The following is a 23,096-nucleotide window of genomic DNA, read 5'->3' on the forward strand; positions in this document are numbered from 1 at the left end:
TTATATATAAAACATTTGGCTAAATGATCGACTGATTAATGTATTTCCATTCAATTAAGTTTCTTTACAGAACAAACTGAAGCTAATAAAATGTTTAAAAAACTTATTAAAAACATTATTGGTCTTATTTTTATACAGCATGTTAACTATAGACTAATATTTAAAATAGAGTAATAGGTACCTGAGAAATATTACAGGGTGCTTGTCTTGTATGTGGCTTGCACATCATCAGAACCCTATAAAATTTCCTAGGCAATACCAGATGTAATCCTTGAGCATAATTGGATGTAACCCAGTAGCCAAAAAATTAAATAATGTTTTTATATACTGTATCTTTATAACATTGTTTGAACTTCCCTTGGTTCTCTATCTTCTATTGTAATTTAATATAATCTTTTTAATTTTTATAAAGTATTTCAATCAGCATGATTCATTAAATATTCTTTCTTCTTAGATAAAACTAGATTTATGGGAGTCAGAGAGATAGTACAGTGGGTAGGGCAGTTGCCTTGTAAGACAATGAACTCATGTTTGATTCCTAGCATCACACAATGTCCTCTGAGCACTGCCAAGTGTATTTTTTGAGTGCTGAGAAAGGAGTAAACTTTTAGGTGTGGCCCAAAAGCCAATATAAAAGTTATAAAATTTAATAAAAGAAAACAAATAAAATAATATGGAATACAATTGTCAAGAAATAAACATCTAGCTACCTACAGCTCAACAAAAAATAGATTATTGCCATTGTCTATAAGATTTTTGCTCATCTTTTAGAAATATTCCTTTTTCTTCTCTAGGGAAAATCTTTTATTTTTAAGTCCCCCACTCTCACAAATTATGCAGTCGAGTTTCCCACATTTGGGGAAATCGCAGGGGTCAGCACACCCTGAGTGCAATGGGTAAGCCTCACCCTGAGGAAACCACCTTTGTGATCATGGTATCTCCCTTGCCAGGAAAGTAGACTAGAGAAAATCTTTATTTGATATTTTCTCTTTGCTTTCTGAGCCACACTCAGCAATGCTCTGGGGTTACTCCTTGATTTGCACTCATAAATCTCTCCTTGCAGTGCTCAGAGGACTATATGGAATGACAAGGATTGAACCCAGAGCATCTGTGTGTAAGAGAAGTACATCCTCTTTGTTATTTGTCTGACCTCTTTAACCAGATTTTGAAAACAAACATTTAAGATTCCTTGGTTTTACTATGTAGACATATTTTAAGCCAGGAAGTTTAAATTTGTATGTTTTTTTTTGTCCCCCAATTTACAATACAGACCAGGCAAAGGGCCTGAATTGAGGTGTATATGGGGTGCATTTACTGTACCTCCTCTTTCTATACAGTCAGTGTAAAGAACACAGCCTGTGGTAAGAATTGGGAGGCCTTATCTTTTTTTTCTTTTTTTGATATATATATACATATATATACATATATATACAAATAAATATATATATACATATATATACATATATATGTATGCGTATATATGTATGTGTATATATATGTATATATACAAAAAATCCTTCACCATTGCAACATTCCCATGAGCAATATCCCAAGTGTCCTTCCTCCCCACCCCACACCAGCCTGTACTCTAGACAGGCTTTCTACTTCCCTCATTTAGTCACATTTTGTTATGATAGTTCTCAGTGTAATTATTTCTGTGACTATACTAAACGATCCCTGTGGTGAGTTTCATGTCAGGAGCTGGACCCTCCAGTCCGCCTCTATTTTGTCTCTGAGAATCATTATACAAATGTTTTTCATTTTTCTCAAAACCTATAGATGAGTTAGACCATTCTGTATTTATCTCTCTCCCTCTGACTTATTTCACTTAGCATAATAGATTCCATATACATCCATGTATAGGAAAATTTCATGACTTCATCTCTTCTGATGGCTGCATAATATTTCATTGTGTATATGTACCATAGATTCTTTAACCATTCATCTATTGAGGGGCATCTAGCCTGTTTCCAGAGTCTGGATATTGTAAACAACACTGCAATGAATATAGCTGTGAGAAAGGGATTTTTGTATTGTATTTTTGTGTTCCTAGGATATATCCCTAGGAGTGGTATACCTGGATCATATGGGAGCTCAACTTCCAGCTTTTGAAGAAATCTCCATATCGTTTTCCACAAAGTGATAAAAATGATAAATATATATCATATATATTTAAATATGATAAAGATGATAAATATCTATAAAAACTCAGCAATATGAGAATTAAAGGAACCTTTCTCAATCTAGTCAAGGCCATCTATCACAAGCCAGTGGCAAATATTATCCTCAATGGAGAGAAACTGAAAGCCTTCCCTCTAAACTCCGGTACAAGAAAAGGTTGCCCCCTCTCACCACTCCTATTTAACATATTACTGGAAGTACTTGCTATAGTGATTAGGCAAAAAAAAAGATATCAAGGGAATCCAGATAGGAAAGGAAGAAGTCAAGCTCTCACTGTTTGCAGATGGCATGATACTATACTTAGAAAACCCTAAAGATTCTATCAAAAAACTTTTAGAAACAATAGATGCATATATCAATGTATCAGGCTATAAAATTAACACACAGAAATCAATGGCCTTTTTATACACCAAAAATGATAGGAAGGAAATGGATATTAAGAAAACAACCCCATTCACATTAGTCTCACATAAACTCAAATACCTTGGAGTCTACTTGACTAAAGATGTGAAGGACCTATACAAAGAAAACTATAAAACCCTGCTACAAGAAATAAGAAAAGACACACGGAAATAAAAATCCAGCACCCTGTTCTTGGATTGGCAGGATTAATATTATTTAAATGACAACACTCCCCAAAGCTTTGTACAGATTTAATGCGATCCCTCTAAAGATAACCATGACATTTTTCAAAGAAGTGGATCAAACACTTCTGAAATTCATTTGGCACAATAAATATCCTTGAATAGCTAAAGCAATACTTGGGAAAAGGAATATGGGAGGTATTATTTGCCCCAACTTTAAACTGTATTACAAAGCAATAGTTATCAAAACAGCATGGTATTGGAATAAAGACAGACCCTCAGATCAGTGGAACAGGCTTGAGTACTTAGAGAATGTTTCCCAGATATACTGTTACCTAATTTTTGATAAAGGAGCAAGAAAACCTAAATGTAACAGGGAAGGCCTCTTCAATAAGTGGTGTAGGCACAATTGGCTAGCCACTTGTAAAAAAGCGAACTTAGACCTCCAGTTAACATCATGTACAAAGGTAAAATCCAAATGGATTAAAGACCTAGATATCAGACCTGAAACCATAAAGTATATAGAACAACATGTAGGTCAAACACTCCATGACATCGAGACTAAAGGTATCTTTAAAGAGGAAACAAGTGAAAGCAGAAATAAATAGATGGAACTATATTAAGCTGAGAAGCTTCTGCACCTCAAAGGAAATAGTGCCCAGAATACAAGAGCCACTCACTGAGTGGGAGAAACTATTCACCAAATACCCATCAGACAAGGGGCTAATCTCCAAAATATACAAGGCACTGACAGAACTTTACAAGAAAAAATTATATAACCCCATCAAAAAATGTGGAAAAGAAATGAACAGACACTTTGACAAAAAAAGAAATAAAAATGGCTTAAAGACACATGAAAAAATGCTCCACATCACTAATCATCAGGGAGATGCAAATCAAAACAACTATGAGGTACCATATCACACCATAGAGATTGGCACACATCAGAAAGAATGAGAACAAGCAGTGCTGGCAGGGATGTGGAGAGAAAGGAACTCTTATCCACTGCTGTTGGGAATGCCATCAGGTCCAACCTTTGTGGAAATTTGCATGCTTTTCATATTACATAAATGTAAATTATATATCCTTATTCTTATAGATGGTGGAATATGGCAGACAGCCTCTAAATTGGTCTAAATGTTTCCCTCTGGTGTATCATTTTACCCTTTTCCACTGCTTCTCATAAGCAGGATAGATTGACCATGAAGAGAATAAGATAAATTTAAGATGATCTATACTGTTAGTCAACTCTGTCTCCAATAATGAACTATCTCAGAATCAAAGGGAATTAACTCTCTATACAACAACAAAGACAAGAAATCTCAGATAGTATTATAATATATAAATATATAATAATATAATGTATATAATACAATATCCTCAAGGATTTTATTGACCTGGTCATAAATCACACAAGTAGGTTTGAAAGTGGACTAATCACAGAAGGATACTCAGAGAAGACACCATGCAAGATATATATTGAAGTTTCTTTGGTCAGTTAGAGCAGAAAATTCAGAAAGCAGAAAATTGTGCTTTAATTCCAACTCCATAATTAATAGTGTTTTAAGTCCTGACATCTCCAGAAATGGTAAAAAAAATAAGCAAGTTGTTTTAAGTTGCTAAGTGTAAGGTCATACTAAAAACAAAATAACTAATTAGAGCTTGCATGATTTTATTGTTTGGTTTTTGGATACTTCTCCAGTCTTAATCCTGATTTTGGGCAAAGAGATCACTCTTGGCATTGTTCAGGGATCAGAAGTGGTCTTGGGAATTGAAATGGGGTTTGACCAGTGCAAACTAGTGCCTTTATTCCTATACTATCTACTGTTCCCTAGGCCTATTTTAGGAATACTGATACAGAACTGCCCAGATTAAGAGCAAACTCATATCAGTGATTGGATGGCATCATTGAGATTAACATGCAAGTAAAAATTTATAAATAATGTTGACATGGACAAGTTTGGGAAAGCAATTAGGGGCAGAGTTACTTGTGTACATTATTAATATGGGTAAGAGAACAGAGAGTTCCTCAAGTCAGTCAGCAGAGGTACAGTGGTATCTAAGTTATGTCTTTAAACTATCTAAAGAAGGAGTAAAACTTTTGACTGCAGTCAGAAGTTTTTTGGGGGGCTTTATCATCCTTCACTCAAATTTCAGAATTGAGTCAGGTTGGAAATGAATAAAGAAATACTGAAAATTGCATAGGGTGTAATCAGGAGAAGAAATAAAAAAAATTCAAAGCAAACTATTTGTTTAGGAGATGTACTTAAACCACTAGAAATCACATGAGAATTTTTCCATAAAAATGGTTAATGAGCAGAATAAAGATAATTGTAGGGGTCACTCCGTCAGCGGATCACAGTAAAGGGTCGAATTCTCATCCACTCACTTCATTCTCTGGCTGAGCTCTCTTGACATGAGTTATCCCTCAGCTGACCTACCCAGACCTTGCTTGCTCATCAGGTGAAATCCTGAATCATGTACTGTATATGTGCTCTCTGCTGAGAGAATACTAGACAATTGGCAACAAGGACTGACAAGTCAAGAAATAAATAATGAAACACGTGATTCTTATGTATGTATGCGTTGGAAAACTAACTTTTATTTTATTTTAGAAATAGCTTCATGAGAAACATTACAGAAGAATATATGTATCAGCTAGGGTTACATTATATAAAGATTTCAAGATATTTTAAAATGATAGTTTATTTGGGAGAAATATGGTTATATTTATGGGCTCAATACATTTAGAAGGAAAATACAATTTCAGATCAGTTGGAAATATGTTTTTTCCAGAAGAAATTATATCAGCTCAGAATAAGACTACATGGGGATATGTGTAGTGCTAGAATACAGGTGGACACAGGTCAGGACATTCAGCAGCAAGAGGCACTGGAGCAGATAGGGCGGCAGCAGGTGGTCTGGCAGCAGATGGGGCGACAACAGCTAGAGATGCAGCAGGTGGGTCTACAGCAGCTGGAGCCACCGTAGGGAGAGCCACAACAGCTAGAGCCACAGCAAGAGGGGCGGCAACAGCTGGAAATGCAGCAGCTGGGACGGCAGCAGCTGGAGATGCAGCAAGTGGGTCTGCAGCAGCTGGAACCTCCACAGGGAGAGCCACAGCCGCTGGAGCCACAGCAAGAGGGGCGGCAACAGCTAGAAATGCAGCAGCTGGGGCGGCAGCAGCTGGAGATGCAACAGGAGGGGCGACAGCAGCTGGAACTACAGCAAGAGGGGCGGCAACAGGTGGGGCGGCAACCACTAGAGATGCAGCAAGAGGGGCGGCAGCAGCTGGAGCCACCACAGCAACTGGATCCACAGCAGCTGGGGCGGCAGCAGCTGGACACACAGCAGCTGGGGCGGCAACAGCTGGGGCGGCAGCAGGTGGGCTGGCAGCACACAGACTGGCAACACTGAGGCCGGCAGCAGCTGGACACACAGCAAGAGGGCCGGCAGCAGCTCTCTTCACAGCTCTGCTCAGAGCAGACAGAGCCACAACACGAGTTGACCATGGTGTCAGAGAGGGGAGGTTCTGGGTGGGTTTCCAAGAAGGTGGATTGAGAAGTTTGAAGTCTCCTCTCCCCAGGTTCCCTTTTATAGCTTGCTAAAGGGCTTCCTGTCATCACAAGTACCTCTATTTCCTTGTCACTCTTTTTCCTAATGGATAGGCTATTATCAAATTAAACAGGTTTGTTTTCTTGTTCAATCATTTTAAGATGGTTGAAAAAGACTGTTTCTTATTTCTTTAGTCCTCGTGAATCATCCTTTTGGGATTTTTTTATTTTTTGCTTTGTTTTTAGAAATGCTGTCATCTGATGTCCAACTTAAATGGTACAGATGTTGGAATCACCTACTGAGACATAGTTTCCACCTTTAGGTGATGATGGGTTTCCATTCTAATGGTAACTGGTAAAAGAGAGCTGCAATCCAGTGACGACTCCTTCATTATTGCCTAGTGGGTAGAGGTTTAAGAATAGGATCACTGGCATGAGAAAAAGAAATCTATGAGTGCTTAACTCTTTTCCCACTTCAGTCCACTATCTCTGACTGAAAATGAGTAAAGTTGTAATCCAATGATTTCTCAATGAAAATAAATAACAATTTAAATGTAAAAAACCAAGCCATAGAAAATTATTTTCATTTTATTGATGTTTATTTTAGTGTAAACACAGTAAAGTATTACATTTTGATGATGAGAAACATCAGATCTTTAATTTCATCATAATAATAAAGTAATAATGACCACCTACAAATGGTGTTTTTGGCTCTTTGGTGATAAAAATACACAATATTGTATCCTACATCATAATGTTTTTTTGTTTGTTTTGGCCCAAACTTAGATCTGTTTAGGGCTTACTCCTGGCACTGCACTCAAGGAACATTTTGGTGAGAGTCAGGGGATCATATGCATACTGGAAATTTAACCCAAGTCAGCAGTGCAATAGACAAGAGCCCTTCCCAATAGATAATGTCTTTCCAAATAAATTTTAAGTATGTCAGAGTCTATATTTATTCACAATGATGTCTGAATATCTGAAATTTACCCATGGTGTATACTGAATTTTATAACCAGTTAGCATACAACTTGACTTTTCCCCCATAGTGCAAAAAAGTCATATCATTTTATTCTTACTATACTATTTTGGTATCTCCACTATGTGTGATCCTGCATTAATGCTAGACAATTGACTGATGCTTGTCTAACAGATTACCTTCAGTGGCCATCCTTGCTTTTGCACATTGTAGAATTTTCTACTAAAGATTGACAGTATTCAATTGGGTATACTTTTACTTGTCTTCAATAGAATCTTCATACATTCATCTGTCCATGGTTACTTGGATTTTTTCCATATTCTATTAATTATGAATACCACTGCAATAATATTAGATGTATCGAAAAGCTTTGGGGATCATCGTTTTAACACTCAGTAGGAACCAAGATGTATGACTGCTGAATAATTAATAACTTTAAATGTTCAAGCTTTTCTGCATCATGCTGGTACAATTTTATATTTCATCAGGAAACAGTGTTTCTTATTTTTTCTTTTTCTTTTTTTTTTGTTTTGTTTGTTTGTTTGTTTTTGGGTCACACCCAGCAGCGCTCAGCGGTTACTCCTAGCTCTATGCTCAGAAATTGCTCCTGGCAGGCTTGGGGGACCATATGGGATGCTGGGATTCGAACCATCATCCTTCTGTGTCTAAGGCAAACACCTTACCGCTGTGCTATCTCTCCAGCCCCTGTTTCTTATTTTTCTACATTTTGGCTGATCAAAAAAAAAGCCTTGTAAGTTTGAGATAATAGCTCATATTTTTTCAGAACCAATTATCAAGAAGGAATCTTTATATCTCAGTGGGAAATAAAGACAGATGTAGACTATCTCTAACCAAGTAGGTCCTAAGAATCAGATCTACCACTCCCTTATTCGCAAAACTGATTTACTTCTCACTCTGCTTCCTGTCTTCTGAATTTAACAGAGCCCAAGGACTTCTCATAGCTACTTTGTTCAAGATTTACATTCCAATTTGGTTGGGTTACCCAAGTTCTTGCCTTCTACCAAATTTGTATCCTTATATCTTGCTAGCTCTCTGTTTAATTCTGGGCCTCTGATGATGCCTTGTATATTATGCTTTATTGTTCAAGTTGATTATCAGTATTAATATATATGTTTTTTTCAAAATAGGAAAAAATGAATATTTGGATAAAAATTATGTATATGTATATATGGGTACATACATATATACACTTGTGTATATATCTCTTTACATGTTGAGAAGAATCAGTAAAAGCTTCATTGGGCAAAAAAGCCTAATAGATGAGCAGATGATTCATGTTTCAAAAATGCATGCCATTGCCACTTCTGCCTTTGGTTATTTTTATGTTTGCTTCCCTTTGAGAATTGGGGAAACCAGCAAAGAACATTTACAGCATATTCCTCTTTTTATGTTTGGTTTTGTTTGCTACACCCAACAATGCTCAATGCTTACTCCTATACATGTGTTTGTAAATCACTTCTAGTGTGCTCAGAGAAGTGCCAGGTATCAAACCCAGATCAGTTATATCAAGACAAATATCCTACTCACTTGTTACCTCTATGGCCCTTTGATTTTATAAGGTATTCTTACCAAAAGGTCAAAATATAAATTTTAGAACTCTTTTAAGTTTGTTGTTGTCTATATTGATCTTTCTAAGGTCAGAGCCTAGATAAATCGACCTGGTTGAGTTTTCATAATACTTATTCATCAGAACATGTACAACATGAGGCCATAAAATTTGATGAAACTAATATAAATGTCAGAATTATGGTTTCACATTATTTTTACAAAGACTACATATAACAAGATTAAACATCAAAATTATTTTAAATGAGCAGTTTTTCATGTCTGAAGATGCATTATTACAGGGAAGAGGGACTCTATACTAGAAACTGGAGATTTTTTGTCATGAAAGTATCATAGGCTGCTATCCCACTACTCAGAGCAAAACAAGTGCTCAATTATTGCCAATTTCTGACAATCATTAAATAATGAGTTAAACTATGAGGCAAATCTGAACTATGAAATGCAAAAGAAAGAGAAAGCCTTTTTATTTATGTCTGGGCATTTAGAACGCATCCAAAACTATTTTAAATTCAAGACTACTTAGAGTACAAAGAAATTGTGGTGTGATAAAGTAAATTTAATGTTATGCTGCTATGTGAATAGTAAATATTAGATCAAAATAAATTAGACATTAAACTAAGATAGATAGAATTGTAGCAGAGACTTGGCTTTGGTTGTCAGGAATCCATCTGGGGTTTCTGACCTTTTTGTTATATTTCACTACTCTTATATCATTTACTTTTACAGTTTCCTCCTCTTAAGTTTTCAATAATTATACTTTGATAAACTGTTTTGATTATTTGATTCCTTGAGTATGAAATAATAAAATCACTTATATTCACATTTCTTTTTAACTTATTTTGCTTACCACATCACTTCATATCCTAACCATTTTGTCACAAAAAGAAAGATTTCACCTTTATTTGTAACTGAGTAGATATTCTATTGGACACGTAGACCAAAAACATGACTAAAAGCTTTAATGTAGGACCTGGAACTGTAAATAATCAGGGGAAATTATTGATGGTATGTTCCTTGCCATTATGCTCCTTTTTCTTTCAAACTAAGTAGGCCATTATCTAGGCTTTGTTTCAGGTGTATGTGATTGCTATGCTTATGGAGGAACTTGGACAGAGAAACTGGACTTCGCATGATAAAATATTCTTTAAAAGAGGACAGCAAAAGGCATTATTATAAAAAACCATAATCATTACTTTTATTAATGTCTGATAAAAATTTTTCACTGCTTGGTGAAGCAGGACGGTGAAGAAGGACGGTGGTTCAAATCCCGGCATCCCATATGGTCCCCTGTGCCTGCCAGGGACGACTTCTGAGCATAGAACCAGGAGTAATCCCTGAGCACTGTCGGATGTGGCCCAAACCCTACCCCCAAAATACTATTAAAATAATAAAAAATAGGGGCCGGAGAAATACACAACGGTAGGGCGTTTGCCTTGCAAACTCCGGCCGACCCAGGACTGATGGTGGTTCGAATCCCAGCATCCCATACAATCCCCTGTGCCTGCCAGGGGCGACTTCTGAGCATAGAACCAGGAGTAACCCCTGAGCACTGCCGGGGGTGACCCAAAAACAAAAACAAAAAATTTTTCACTGCTAAAACATACTACAGCTTGGCAAATTATGGGAACTGCATTCTAACATAGTGCTTTAAATAAAATCCATGTATAAACACTTGGCTAAAGGATCACATAATTGATGTATTTCCATTCAATTAAGTTCTTCACGGTACAATTAAAGCTAATAAAAGATGAAAATACTCATTAAACAACATTATTAGTCTTATTTTTATATAGCATGTAAACCATGCTATTATAGACCAATATTTAAAAAAAAGGGCAATATGGGAACAGGGAGATAGTACAGGGTTATGGTGCTTGTCTTACACATAGCTAGCCCCTATTAAGTCTCACAGTAAATATCTAAGGCTCCCGAACCACCATTAAAAGTGATCCCCGAGCATAACTGGGTGTGGCCTAGAAAGCAAAAAACTAAATAAAGGAAATAGAGCACTGTTTTAAATCAATCTGTATTTTTACACTGAGAACACTTGGTTCTCTAACAATCTTCAATTATAATTTAATGTAATCTTTTTCATTTAAATGGAGTACTTCAATCAGCATGATTCATTAAATGTTCTTTCCACTCAGACATAACAGGATATAAGGGAGTCAGAGAGATAGTACAGTGGGTAAGGCACATGCCTTGTATGACAATGGACACAGGTTCGTTTCATAGCATCCCACAATGTCCTCTAAGCACTACCAGGAGTAATTTCTGAGTGCTGAGCCAGGAGAAAACCTTGAACACTATTAGGTGTAGCCCCAAAGCCAAAATATATATAAAATAAAAAAAATGTGACTTAAAGCAAGTCACATTTACTTTTACTTAAAGCGAGTAAAATAACATGTAATACAATTGTCAATAAGTCATCATATATACCTACAGCTCATCAAAAAATAGCTTGTGAAGATCTTTGATGAACAAAAAATATTGCTTGTTCTTCTCCAGAGAAAATCATTATTCTGATTTTTTTTATATTTGCTTTTAGTGCCACACTCAGCAATACTCATATCTGAGAATTTGCACTAAGAAATCTCTCTTGGCAGTGCCCAGAGGACTATATGGAATGCCAGGGATCAATCCTAGATCTGCTACATGCAAAAAAAGCACCCAACCCTCTCTACTATTCCTCTAGCTTCTTTATTCAGATTATTAAAATAGTAATTTAAGTTATTTTTCTTAGTTTGACTATGTAGGCATATAAACTAAGCCAGGAAGGTTAGACTTGCATGCTTTTAATATTACATAATGAGTATAATGTGTATATTATATGTCCTTATTCTTATAGATGGCGGGATATGGCAGGCAGCCTCTAAATTGGTCCTATGATGTTTCCCTCTGGTGTAAAATTTTATTCTTTTCTATTGCTTCTCATAAGCAGGATAGATAGACCATGAAGAGAATAAGATAAATATAAGATCATCTATAGTGCTATCAACACTATCTCTAATAATATGAATCGCTGCTCTGACTGAACTCTCTGGACCATGAAGGGAATGAAGTATTCATTCAACAAAAAACATCTGGGAATCTCATCACAAGTCCTCAAGGACTTGGACAAGGTTCAAAAAAAAAAAAAAAGTAAATGTAGAAGTGGAGAGATCACAGAAGGATAATCAGTGGATACACCAGGTAAGAAACATATTGAGATTTATTTTGTAATTTAAAGCAGAAAACTCAGCTGTGTTGTGCTTGGATTCTGAATTCATCATTAATATTATTATAAATACTGGTCCCTCCATAAGATGGTATTTTTTTAAAAAAGAAAAGCTAGTTGCTTTAAGTTTCTAAGTGTGAGATCATATTACAAAACAATAAATATTAGTCTAGCTTTAGTATCTCATGGCACATAGATGAGAAGAAAAAGAAGATAAATCAAATTTTCCAGAGAAAATCATACTCATACTTAGAGTATTCAAGTGATCAGTAGCATGGCTGGAAATTCATGTGGAAGGCAGTTCTCTGGTCTTACTCCTGAATTTGTGCAAAGATATCACCCCTGGCAATGCTCTGGGGATCAGATGTTGTGTTGGAGATAGAACTTGGGGTTGGCTATGTGCAAGGATAATATCTTTGCTCCCGTAATATCAATCAGGCCTATAGATTTATTTTAGGAATACTGACTCCGAACTGCACTGCTTAAGAACAAAGTAGAATAATAATGTCTTTCAGTATCAGTGACTAGATGGCATAAATAAAATGAACCTCAAGGAGCATGTAAAAATAATGTTGTCATGGGTAAGTTTGGGAAAGTAATGAAGGGCAGAATTACTAGTATACAATATTAATATGGAAAAAGAGAGCACAGTTTCCTCAATGCAGCCAACAGAGATACAGAGGCAAACACATTATATGTCTTTAAAATATCTAAAGAAGTAAAAATTTAAACTGCAGTTAAAATTTCTTTGGAAATGCGTTCTTCACCTAAATTCCAGGCCTGAGCCAAATTGGAAATGAATAAAGTTACAATGCAATCTGCATAGGGTGCCCTCCGGAGCAGAAATAAAAATAATAATTCAGAGAAAATGATTTGTTTGGGAGTTGTGCTTAAACCTCTCTAAATCTTGTGAGAAGGATAGATCCCTCAGAGGATCTCTGAAACTGGTACCTCATTACCCCAGAGAAAAGATCAAGATTCTCATCCACCAACTCCATTCTCTGGCTGAGAGCTTGCTTGACTTGAAGTATTCCTCATCTGGCCTCCCCCCTAGCTTGCTTGCTTATTAAAAGAACATACTCGTGCAGATAGTTCATGAAAAATGATCTCCCTCTATAAGAATGAGGAATTCTGGGGAGTGAAGCTGAAATCCTGAAATCATTACTATAAATGTGCACTCTGCAGAGAGAATATCAGACAATTGTAACAAGGAATGACAAGTCAAGAAATACATAATGAAACACATGATTCTTATATATGTATACATTGAAGATTTATTTGATGATAGAAATAGCTTCATAAGAGACAAAATAGCAGGAAATATATATCAAGACATTTAAAATGCTAATTCATTTGGCAGTGATAGTTGCATTGCTGGTGCAGTACATTTAGAGGGAGGCACAATTCAGATCAGTGGGAAATGAGGTTTTTCCAGAGGTGACTCAAATCAGCACTGAAATATATGGGGAAGTGGATTGCTAGAATACAGGTAGACACAGTCAGGACACTCAGCAGCAAGAGGCACTGGAGCAGGTAGGGCGGCAGCAGGTGGTCTGGCAGCAGATGGGGCGACAGCAGCTAGAAGAGATGCAGCAGGTGGGTCTGCAGCAGCTGGAGCTACCACAGGGAGAGCCATAGCAACTAGAACCACAGCAAGAGGGACGGCAGCAGCTGGATACACAACAGGTGGGTCTGCAGCAACTGGAGCCACCGCATGGAGAGCCACAGCAAGAGGGGCGACAGCAGCTGGAAATGCAGCAGCTGGGGCGGCAGCAGCTGGAGGTGCAACAGCTGGGGCGGCAGCAGCTGGAGGTGCAACAGCTGGGGCGGCAGCAGCTGGAGGTGCAGCAGCTGGGGCGGCAGCAGCCGGAGGTGCAGCAGCTGGGGCGGCAGCAGCTGGAGGTGCAACAGCTGGGGCGGCAGCAGCTAGAAATGCAGCAGCTGGAATTACCGCAGGGAGAGCCACAGCAGCTGGAGCCACAGCAAGAGGGGCGGCAACAGCTAGAAATGCAGCAGCTGGGGCGGCAGCAGCTGGAGATGCAACAGGAGGGGCGACAGCAGCTGGAACCACAGCAAGAGGGGCGGCAGCAACTGGAGCTGCAGCAGAATGGGCGGCAGCAGCTGGATACACAACAGGTGGGGCGGCAGCAGTTGTAGCCACCGCATGGAGAGCCACAGCAGCTGGGGCGGCAGCAACTGGAGCTGCAGCAGGATGGGCGGCAGCAGCTGGATACACAACAGGTGGGTCTGCAGCAGCTAGAGCCACCGCATGGAGAGCCACAGCAAGAGGGGCGGGAGCAGCTGGAAATGCAGCAGCTGGGGCGGGAGCAGCTGGAAATACAACAGCTGGGGCGGCAGCAGCTGGAGACACAGCAAGAGGGTCGGCAACAGCTAGAGCCACAACAAGAAGGACGGCAGCAGCTGGGGCGGCAGCAGCTGGGCCGACAACAGCTGGAAATACAGCAGGAAGGGCGGCAACAGGTGGGTTGGCAGCACACAGACTGGCAGCACTGAGGCCTGCAGCAGCTGGACACACAGCAGCTGGGGCGGCAGCAGCTCTCTTCACAAGGGCCACAGCCCTGCTCAGAGCAGACAGAGCCACAACAGGAGTTGACCATGGTGTCAGAGAGGGGAGGTTCTTGGTGGGTTTTTAGGAAGGTGGGTTGAGAAGTTTGGAGTCTTCTCTCCCCAAGTCCCCTTTTATACCCTGCTAAGGGAGCTGGGGAAGGGAGTATAGTCATCACAAGCACCTCTATTTCCTTGTCACTCTTTTTTCCTAATGGGAAGGCTATTATCAAATTAGGTAAGTTTATTTTTCTGTTTAAGCATTTTAAGACTTATGGAAAATATAATTTCTTTAAGAATCACCCTTCAACCTTGAATATCCCATTTCAGTGAATTTTTATATCTTGCTTCTTGGAATGCTGTTACCTATTTTCACCTTTGTTAATACAAGCATCCTGAATAAGACATTATTTCCACCCTTATTTGAGAGGATGTTTAGATACCTGTTTAATTGGTATCCTAGTGATGGCTCTTTTTTATTGTCCAGTGACAGAGAGGTGACTGGGATCCCTGCATGAGATAAAGAAATTATTTAATGTGTTTCATTTTTAAGACAGTCTTATTATAGTCAACTACCTTTTTACAAAGGAATATTAAGTTGTGGAACTTATGAAGGTTAAAACATTTTATTGTGCATACTTAAATAAAGCTATATTAAATTTTATTCATTTTGATCATGTAGAACATACATATAGTTCTAATTTGTCATGAAATTGAAGAAATAAATATTTACCATCTCCAGATGACCTTTGTGTTCCTTTGCTCTTTTGTCATAAAATTTAACAGAATTATATCCAACCTCCATAGTTTTTCTTCTTTAAAAAAAAAGAAAAAACTTTAAAAAAAATAAAAGGGGGTTGTAGAATGACAGCAAAACGGTGGGTTTGAGATGTTTGGGTGGGTTAAGTAGGCATTTTGACAACATGGCTTCTCCTTTGGCATGTTTAATTGTGATGTTTAATGGACATCCTTGCGGTTTAAAATGACACTTTTAAAATTAAATTCTCTTTATATATATTTTTTTATTTAAACACCTTGATTACATACATGATTGTGTTTGGGTTTCAGTCATGTAAAGAACACCACCCATCACCAGTGCAACATTCCCGTCACCAATGTCCAAAATCTCCCTCCTCCCCACCCAACCCCCGCCTGTACTCTAGACAGGCTTTCTATTTCCCTCATACATTATTATTATTATTATTAGAATATTTCAAAATGTAGTTATTTCTCTAACTAAACTCATCACTCTTTGTGGTGAGCTTCCTGAGGTGAGCTGTAACTTCCAGCCCTTCTCTCTTTTGTCTCTGAAAATTATTATTGCAAGAATGTCTTTCGTTTTTCTTAAAACCCATAGATAAGTGAGACCATTCTGCGTTTTTCTCTCTCTCTGACTTATTTCACTCAGCATACTAGATTCCATGTACATCCATGTATAGGAAAATTTCATGACTTTATCTTTCCTGACAGCTGCATAATATTCCATTGTGTATATGTACCACAGTTTCTTTAGCCATTCATCTGTTGAAGGGTATCTTGGTTGTTTCCAGAGTCTTGCTATGGTAAATAGTGCTGCAATGAATATAGGTGTAAGGAAGGGATTTTTGTATTGTATTTTTGTGTTCCTAGGGTATATTCCTAGGAGTGGTATAGCTGGATCGTATGGGAGCTCGATTTCCAGTTTTTGGAGGAATCTCCATATCGCTTTCCATAAAGGTTGAACTAGACGGCATTCCCACCAGCAGTGGATAAGAGTTCCTTTCTCTCCATATCCCCACCAACACTGTTTGTTCTCATTCTTTGTGATGTGTGCCAATCTCTGGGGTGTGAGGTGGTACCTCATAGTTGTTTTGATTTGCATCTCCCTGATGATTAGCGATGTAGAGCATTTTTTCATGTGTCTTTTGGCCATTTGTATTTCTTCTTTGTCAAAGTGTCTGTCCATTTCTTCTCCCATTTTTGATGGGATTAGATGTTTTTTTCTTGTAAAGTTCTGTCAGTGCCTTGTATATTTTGGAGATTAGCCCCTAATCTGATGGGTATTGGGTGAATAGTTTCTCCCACTCAGTGGGTGGCTCTTGTATCCTGGGCACTATTTCCTTTGAGGTGCAGATGCTTCTCATCTTAATATATTCCCTTCTGTTAATCTCTGCTTTCACTTGTTTGGAGAGTGCAATTTCCTCTTTGAAGATGCCTGTAGTTTCAATGTCCTGGAGTGTTTTGCCTACATGTTGTTCTATATAAATTCTCTCTGAATGATGAGTTGAGCCCTGCCACTTGATGGGAGAATTACCAGAACCTGTAGGAACTTATTTGGAATTGACATTGTCTATTGTAATTTTGTTCTAATTTATTTTAAAATTTTTTTTTGTTTCACTGGAAAGGAAAGATGCTCATTTTTAAAAGTTAAAAAAGTGTACAAAGTTCCTATGTTCCATCCTGTGATCTGTGCAAATACCAAAATCTCTAGTTACAGAGGTCTGATTTTATCATTCACGACTGAGCAGAAAGTTTCCAGTCATCACAAAAGGACCTAGGAGAGAGTAAAAGAGCATGTATGAAGCCTGTAGTTATTCCCATGACAGTATACGTTAAGGGTGGAGAGACCCTGTATCTCTTAAGACAAGGGAATTCCCTTTCTAATCTCCCCAATATGTACTGTACCTATGCAAAAAGCACAAATTAATTTTTTGTAATTGTTGTTGTTGCTTGGATTTTTTTTGTGCTTAGTTTTGTTTTTATTTCAGGACTGTGGCTATTGTTTGGTTGTCTTTATTGCTGTGGTGCTTTTCAGGTTTTTTTGCTTTATTTTTTTTTGTATTGTTATGTTTTTCTTCCTTTTACCCTTTCTTCTCTTAAATTGATATTTATAGACTCTAGAAGAACTCCTCCTGGTTTTTGCTTGTTTGATTTTTGCCCCCCCCCCCCCGCTTATTTCCCTTCAAACAGAACCACATAACTTGAACCTTGTTCTGCCTCACAATTTGAAGGGGAAATAATGGAGGGTACCAAGACCAAACAGTAGTATGAATTTTGAGTAGAAATAATAAATGATCAGGCTTAAACAGCAAATCCAAAGCCAACGACAACAGAATCAATACCCAATCTACAACAAGTTAGACACAGAGGAGACCACTTATACTAGCAGCCGTGGGGGCAAAGGTGGGGAAAATGGGATGCATGCTGGGAACAGGGGTAGAGAAAGGACAGCATTGGTGGTGGGAATGCCCTTGATTCAATGTCATTATGTACCTAAAATATTACTGTGAAAGATTTATAATCCATTGTGGTCAAAATAAAATTTATTTAAAGAAATAAAGAAAAATGTGTACAAGTTGCTCTCTTACAATAAAACTAAATGTGTACACACACAAAAAAATTGTATCCAACCTCATAATAAGTTACCAAGATTTATTATTTAGTATATGTGTATATATTCATACATACATGCATCTGTAGTATAAAATAAATCATGAAATTTCTCATGGTGTGTATTATATTTTATAACCATTTAACAAATTATTCCTTGTGTCTTTCCCCCTCCAGAAGCCACTATCCAATTATATGTCTCTCTGTGTCTGGGTATTCAGATACCTTAAATTTGGGAATAATGCATTGCTGCTCTTCCAGTAACTATCATTTGCTTAGTCCCATACTTTCAAGGTTCATCCTGTTGTACATTTCTATTCAATATTGAAAATATTTCATTGTATACACATGCATATGTCTATACACACTTTATTTAACCATTAGTTTTACTAGGGATACTTGGGTTGTTTCCATAAATTGGTCGTTGTGACTATTGCTGCATTATTCAAAGAGCAAAGAAATCTTTTTGAAATCCTTACATAAAATTTTAAAATAAATACACAGATATATAACTGTTTGATGATTAATATCTTTAAACCTCTGTGGTTTTCCCACCAAATCTCTGACATTTTATATTTTCATCACAGGCATTTTTGCTAATGTTCTTTCTATTTTCTCAAAGGTCATCCTCACAATGGGGGTGGGTGTAAAAACCTCATATTTCTTCAGGAACAAATTCCATAAGGCAACATTGGAACTTCAGAGGAAAGTGACTACAGAGAACGAGAATCTATCTAATCAAGAAGATCCTAAGACTTAGATTCACCAATTATTTCCTTTGCTGGGATGATTTATTTCCCTGACTTTCTATCTTCCAGAATTTAACAAAGTCCATGTTAAATAGCTATTATGTTTAAGATTTGCATGTTAATTAGTTGGATTATCTAACTCTTGCCTTTTTACCTAACTTACATACTAGCTAACTCTTTCTGTCTGTTGAATATCTGGGCTCTCCAGGTGCCTTGTAGATTGAACTTTCTATTGTTTTGTGTGTGTGTGTGTGTGTGTGTGTGTGTGTGTGTGTGTGTGTGTTATTCAAGTTAATTAAGTTTCACTCTTTAGAAACTGAAATAGAAAATTTCAAGAAAAAAAAAGAAAATGGATATTTAGATCAGACTTAACCCATACATTTTTCTACAGTGTGGTATGAATAGAATCTCAACTGGTACCAAAAATGCCTAATAAACTACTAGTTGAATATTATTTAAAAAATGTGTTGTACTGCCAGTTCGGCTATTTATATGAATGAATTCTTTTCGGAAAACAGGGAAACTAGGAAAGAAAGAACACTTACTAAAATTCCTCCTTAGCTGGTATTATATACATCTAAATAAGTGTTATTTTTAACTTAAGGGTATTTTTGAACAACAATTCTAGACTAAAATCTATTTTATTTATTTCTCTGGAAAGGAGTTATGCAAGTTATACTCAAGGGTTTTCTAAAACTAATGCTTCATAATTCTTTTATTTTTGTTTGTTTTTTTGGGCCACACTTGTTTGATGCTCAGGGGTTACTCCTGTCTAAGCACTCAGAAATTGCCCCTGGCTTGGGGGAACCATATGGGATGCTGGGGGATTGAACTGCGATTCTTCCTTGGCTAGCGCTTGCAAGGCAGACACCTTACCTCTAGCGCCACCTCTCCGGCCCCAATTCTTTTTTTTTTTAATTTTTAAACCTTGTATTATGTTTTAACAGCAAATGACATAAAAACAATTTGTTTTGTGCCATTATATACATACATACATATATATATATATATATATATATATATACATTTTCTTTTTTTTTTTCTGCTTACTGCCTTTATTTCTTTTTTTTTTCTTTTTTTTTTTATTTAAACACCTTGATTACATACATGATTGTGTTTGGGTTTCGGTCATAAAAGGAACACCACCCATCACCAGTGCAACATTCCCATCACCCAAGTCCCAAATCTCCCTCCTCCCCACCCAACCCCGCCTGTACTCTAAACAGGCTCTACATTTCCCTCATACATTCTCAATATTAGGACAGTTCAAAATGTAGTTATTTCTCTAACTAAACTCATCACTCTTTGTGGTGAGCTTCCTGAGGTGAGCTGGAACTTCCAGCTCTTTTCTCTTTTGTGTCTGAAATTTATTATTGCAAGAATGTCTTTCATTTTTCTTAAAACCCATAGATGAGTGAGACAATTCTGCGTTTTTCTCTCTCTCTCTCTGACTTATTTCACTCAGCATAATAGATTCTGTGTACATCCATGTATAGAAAAATTTCATGACTTCATCTCTCCTGACAGCTGCATAATATTCCATTGTGTATATGTACCACAGTTTCTTTAGCCATTCGTCTGTTGAAGGGCATCTTGGTTGTTTCCAGAGTCTTGCTATGGTAAATAGTGCTGCAATGAATATATGTGTAAGGAAGGGATTTTTGTATTGTATTTTTGTGTTCTTAGGGTATATTCCTAGGAGTGGTATAGCTGGGTCGTATGGGAGCTCGATTTCCAGTTTTTGGAGGAATCTCCATATTGCTTTCCATAAAGGTTGAACTAGACGGCATTCCCACCAGCAGTGGATAAGGGTTCCTTTCTCTCCACATCCCCGCCAGCACTGATTGTTCTCATTCTTTATGATGTGTGTCCGGCCCCAATTCTTAACCAACAAGACCATGGATCAAAGCTAGGAACTGAAACTAATATTCCTTTTTTTTTGTTTTGTTTTGTTTTTTGAGTTTGTTTGTTTGTTTGTTTTTTGGGTCACACCTGGCAGCACTCAGGGGTTACTCCTGGCTCTACGCCCAAAATATCGCTCCTGGCAGGCATGGGGGACCATATGGGATGCCGGGATTTGAACCACTATCCTTCTGCATGCATGGCCTTATTTCTATGCTATCTCTCCGGCCCTGAAACTAATATTTCTACCAAAATATCCTAGGACAACTCAACCTAATTCAAACTTTTCATAAAACATACTCATCAAAGCATACACACCATGAGATCATGAAGTTTGAGGGAGATTTAATTTGGAATAACAGAATTACTGCTCCATATACTTTTATATCCTAACACTAGAGACTAAATCTTAGAAGATGAAATATCAAAGTCCTAGAATTGAAAGAATAGTTAGTAATATATAATACTGTATGCTATAGGGAAGAGGAAAAATGTCTCTTAGAGCAATTCTATTAAATTCTGCATATACCCCAACATCATATTGACTTTTAGAAGCTTTTCCCAATAAGAAAATCACCTGAGTGAGTAAGTTATGCCTGGAATCAGGTAGAACAGAGACTCAGAATCACTACTTCATAGTCACCATATAAAAGACTGAACTATTTTGTCATAAAGAAAATAGACAACTGTCATGATACTATATCATTACAAGTCCCCTATTATTGTTAACCACTTATTGTCATTAAATGAACTAAATGCTAATAAAAATATTGATATATAAAATGAAGTGTAAAATGAGTTGAGCCTTTTCTTAGCATTCTGGAGGCCCAGGTTTGATTCCTAGTACTACATTATTCTCTGATCATTGCCATGAGTGACTCTAAAACCCAAAATAAAATAAATGGAATCATAGCATGCAAAATGAAGATACTATTTTTTGAATTCTCCATGAGCATTAAGAATGAATCTATACAAATTTTAGTAAAGTTTATTTTAAATCTTCTGTTTCACAGGAGAGAAAATCATATGCATTCACTAAACAAAATAGTGATGAGCAACTCAGGAGCTTCATGTAACTTTATAGTTTGTTGAGAAGTATCAGCAATTACACCAAGAAAAAAGACCTTATTTTTGAATAGTGAGGAAGGACAATGCTATTTGTGTATGAACATGGTCACCTCTATGCCACAGGAATGGGTTTTCTTGCATGTTTAAAATAGTTTCCCACGTACTGCATCTTAATCCCCACAGACAATTATCTGCATGTTTCCTCTTACTATAATTACTCATAGATTTTTAGATTATTTTGCTATCGTATAGGGTTTGGGCTCTTTTTTTTTAACATTCTGTATTAAGCTATGTTTTTTACAATCTAGAAGATATTGCTTCTTTTGTAGTCCATGTCTCATGCTTTATTGTAAATATGTCCTTAATAGGACAAAAATAGGCTGAATAATCATGTAGCCATTTTCATAATGAAACTCCCATATTAAGGATATACAGAAAGATGTTTTGATCAATTGGAAATGTGCTTAAAATTTGGCACATTTTATCTTACTTATTATTTCTATGGATCCTCCCCTAATTATGTTTATATTTGTGTACTTAAAGATTGTTATGTTAACTATAAGCTCCTATACTTTCTGATGGGAGGGTGAAGTGCAAGGTTTCACATTTCTTTTTTTTTCTTTTCTTCTTCTTCTTTTTTTTTTTTTTTTAGTTTTTTGGGCCACACCCAGCGGTGCTCAGGGGTTACTCCTGGCTATCTGCTCAGAAATAGCTCCTGGCAGACACGAGAGACCATATGGGACACCGGGATTCGAACCAACCACCTTAGGTCCTGGGTTAGCTAACTGCAAGGCAAATGCCACTGCACTATCTCTCTGGCCCCAAGGTTTCACATTTCTATAAGGCCTCAGGGCCCACCCCTCTTTGATTCCAGACCACTCTTTGATGGCCTGCTACATGCCTTCTTGACTAAAGAAGGCAGATTATTTAGTGGGTAATCTAAGAGAAATATGTTTTCAGTCACTGGTGTCTAGATATGGCACAGAGACTTCTCTCAGGGAATTATCAATTTACTAGAAGACCAGACACATTACACACACACACACACACACACACACACACACACACACACGGACACACGGACACACACACATTGCAAATGCAATACCAAAGGGACCACGTAGTAATTTTATGACGAGAATTGAAATTAAGGCAAATTAAACAACATTATGTATTTTTTTAAAAATACACACCTTCATAAATAATAATGTTATTCTTTAATTTAATTAATGATGTATAAAAATTCAGTGCCAAGATCAAGCCCAACCTAGGTCTCATGCTTACACTTGATCAATGAGTCAACAACTTCCCTGTCCCTTTAAATATTTAAATTAATCAATT

The 23,096-nt window shown here is 37.2% G+C and overlaps 2 protein-coding genes and 2 non-coding genes across 9 annotated transcripts; all 4 read right to left on the minus strand.

Moving 5' to 3' along the window:
• Window positions 1-791: 791 nt before the first annotated feature.
• On the minus strand, window positions 792-958 carry LOC126030734 (U1 spliceosomal RNA). Its single transcript, XR_007503174.1, has one exon. It is a non-coding gene; the product is annotated as a U1 spliceosomal RNA (small nuclear RNA).
• A 287-nt stretch (window positions 959-1,245) lies between these two features.
• Window positions 1,246-1,378, minus strand: LOC126031097 (small nucleolar RNA SNORA51). Its single transcript, XR_007503234.1, has one exon. It is a non-coding gene; the product is annotated as a small nucleolar RNA SNORA51 (small nucleolar RNA).
• Window positions 1,379-5,641: 4,263 nt separating this feature from the next.
• LOC126019157 (keratin-associated protein 4-6-like) lies at window positions 5,642-6,277 on the minus strand. Its single transcript, XM_049781360.1, has one exon. The coding sequence runs from the start codon at window positions 6,275-6,277 to the stop codon at window positions 5,642-5,644; it is 636 nt and encodes a 211-aa protein (XP_049637317.1).
• A 7,333-nt stretch (window positions 6,278-13,610) lies between these two features.
• On the minus strand, window positions 13,611-14,720 carry LOC126018458 (keratin-associated protein 4-3-like). Of its 6 annotated transcripts, none has more exons than XM_049780610.1 (2): window positions 14,614-14,720; window positions 13,611-14,358 (listed from the first exon to the last, which is right to left on the minus strand). In XM_049780610.1, the coding sequence occupies exons 1-2, from the start codon at window positions 14,718-14,720 to the stop codon at window positions 13,611-13,613; spliced, it is 855 nt and encodes a 284-aa protein (XP_049636567.1). The 6 variants fall into 6 exon arrangements, with proteins under 6 accessions (XP_049636567.1, XP_049636578.1, XP_049636586.1 ...); XM_049780621.1 differs by having other exon boundaries at window positions 13,611-14,304; window positions 14,605-14,720; XM_049780629.1 differs by having other exon boundaries at window positions 13,611-14,197; window positions 14,513-14,720.
• Window positions 14,721-23,096: the final 8,376 nt, after the last annotated feature.

Source organism: Suncus etruscus, chromosome 1 (assembly GCF_024139225.1).
Source record: "Suncus etruscus isolate mSunEtr1 chromosome 1, mSunEtr1.pri.cur, whole genome shotgun sequence".
NCBI lineage: Eukaryota > Metazoa > Chordata > Mammalia > Eulipotyphla > Soricidae > Suncus > Suncus etruscus.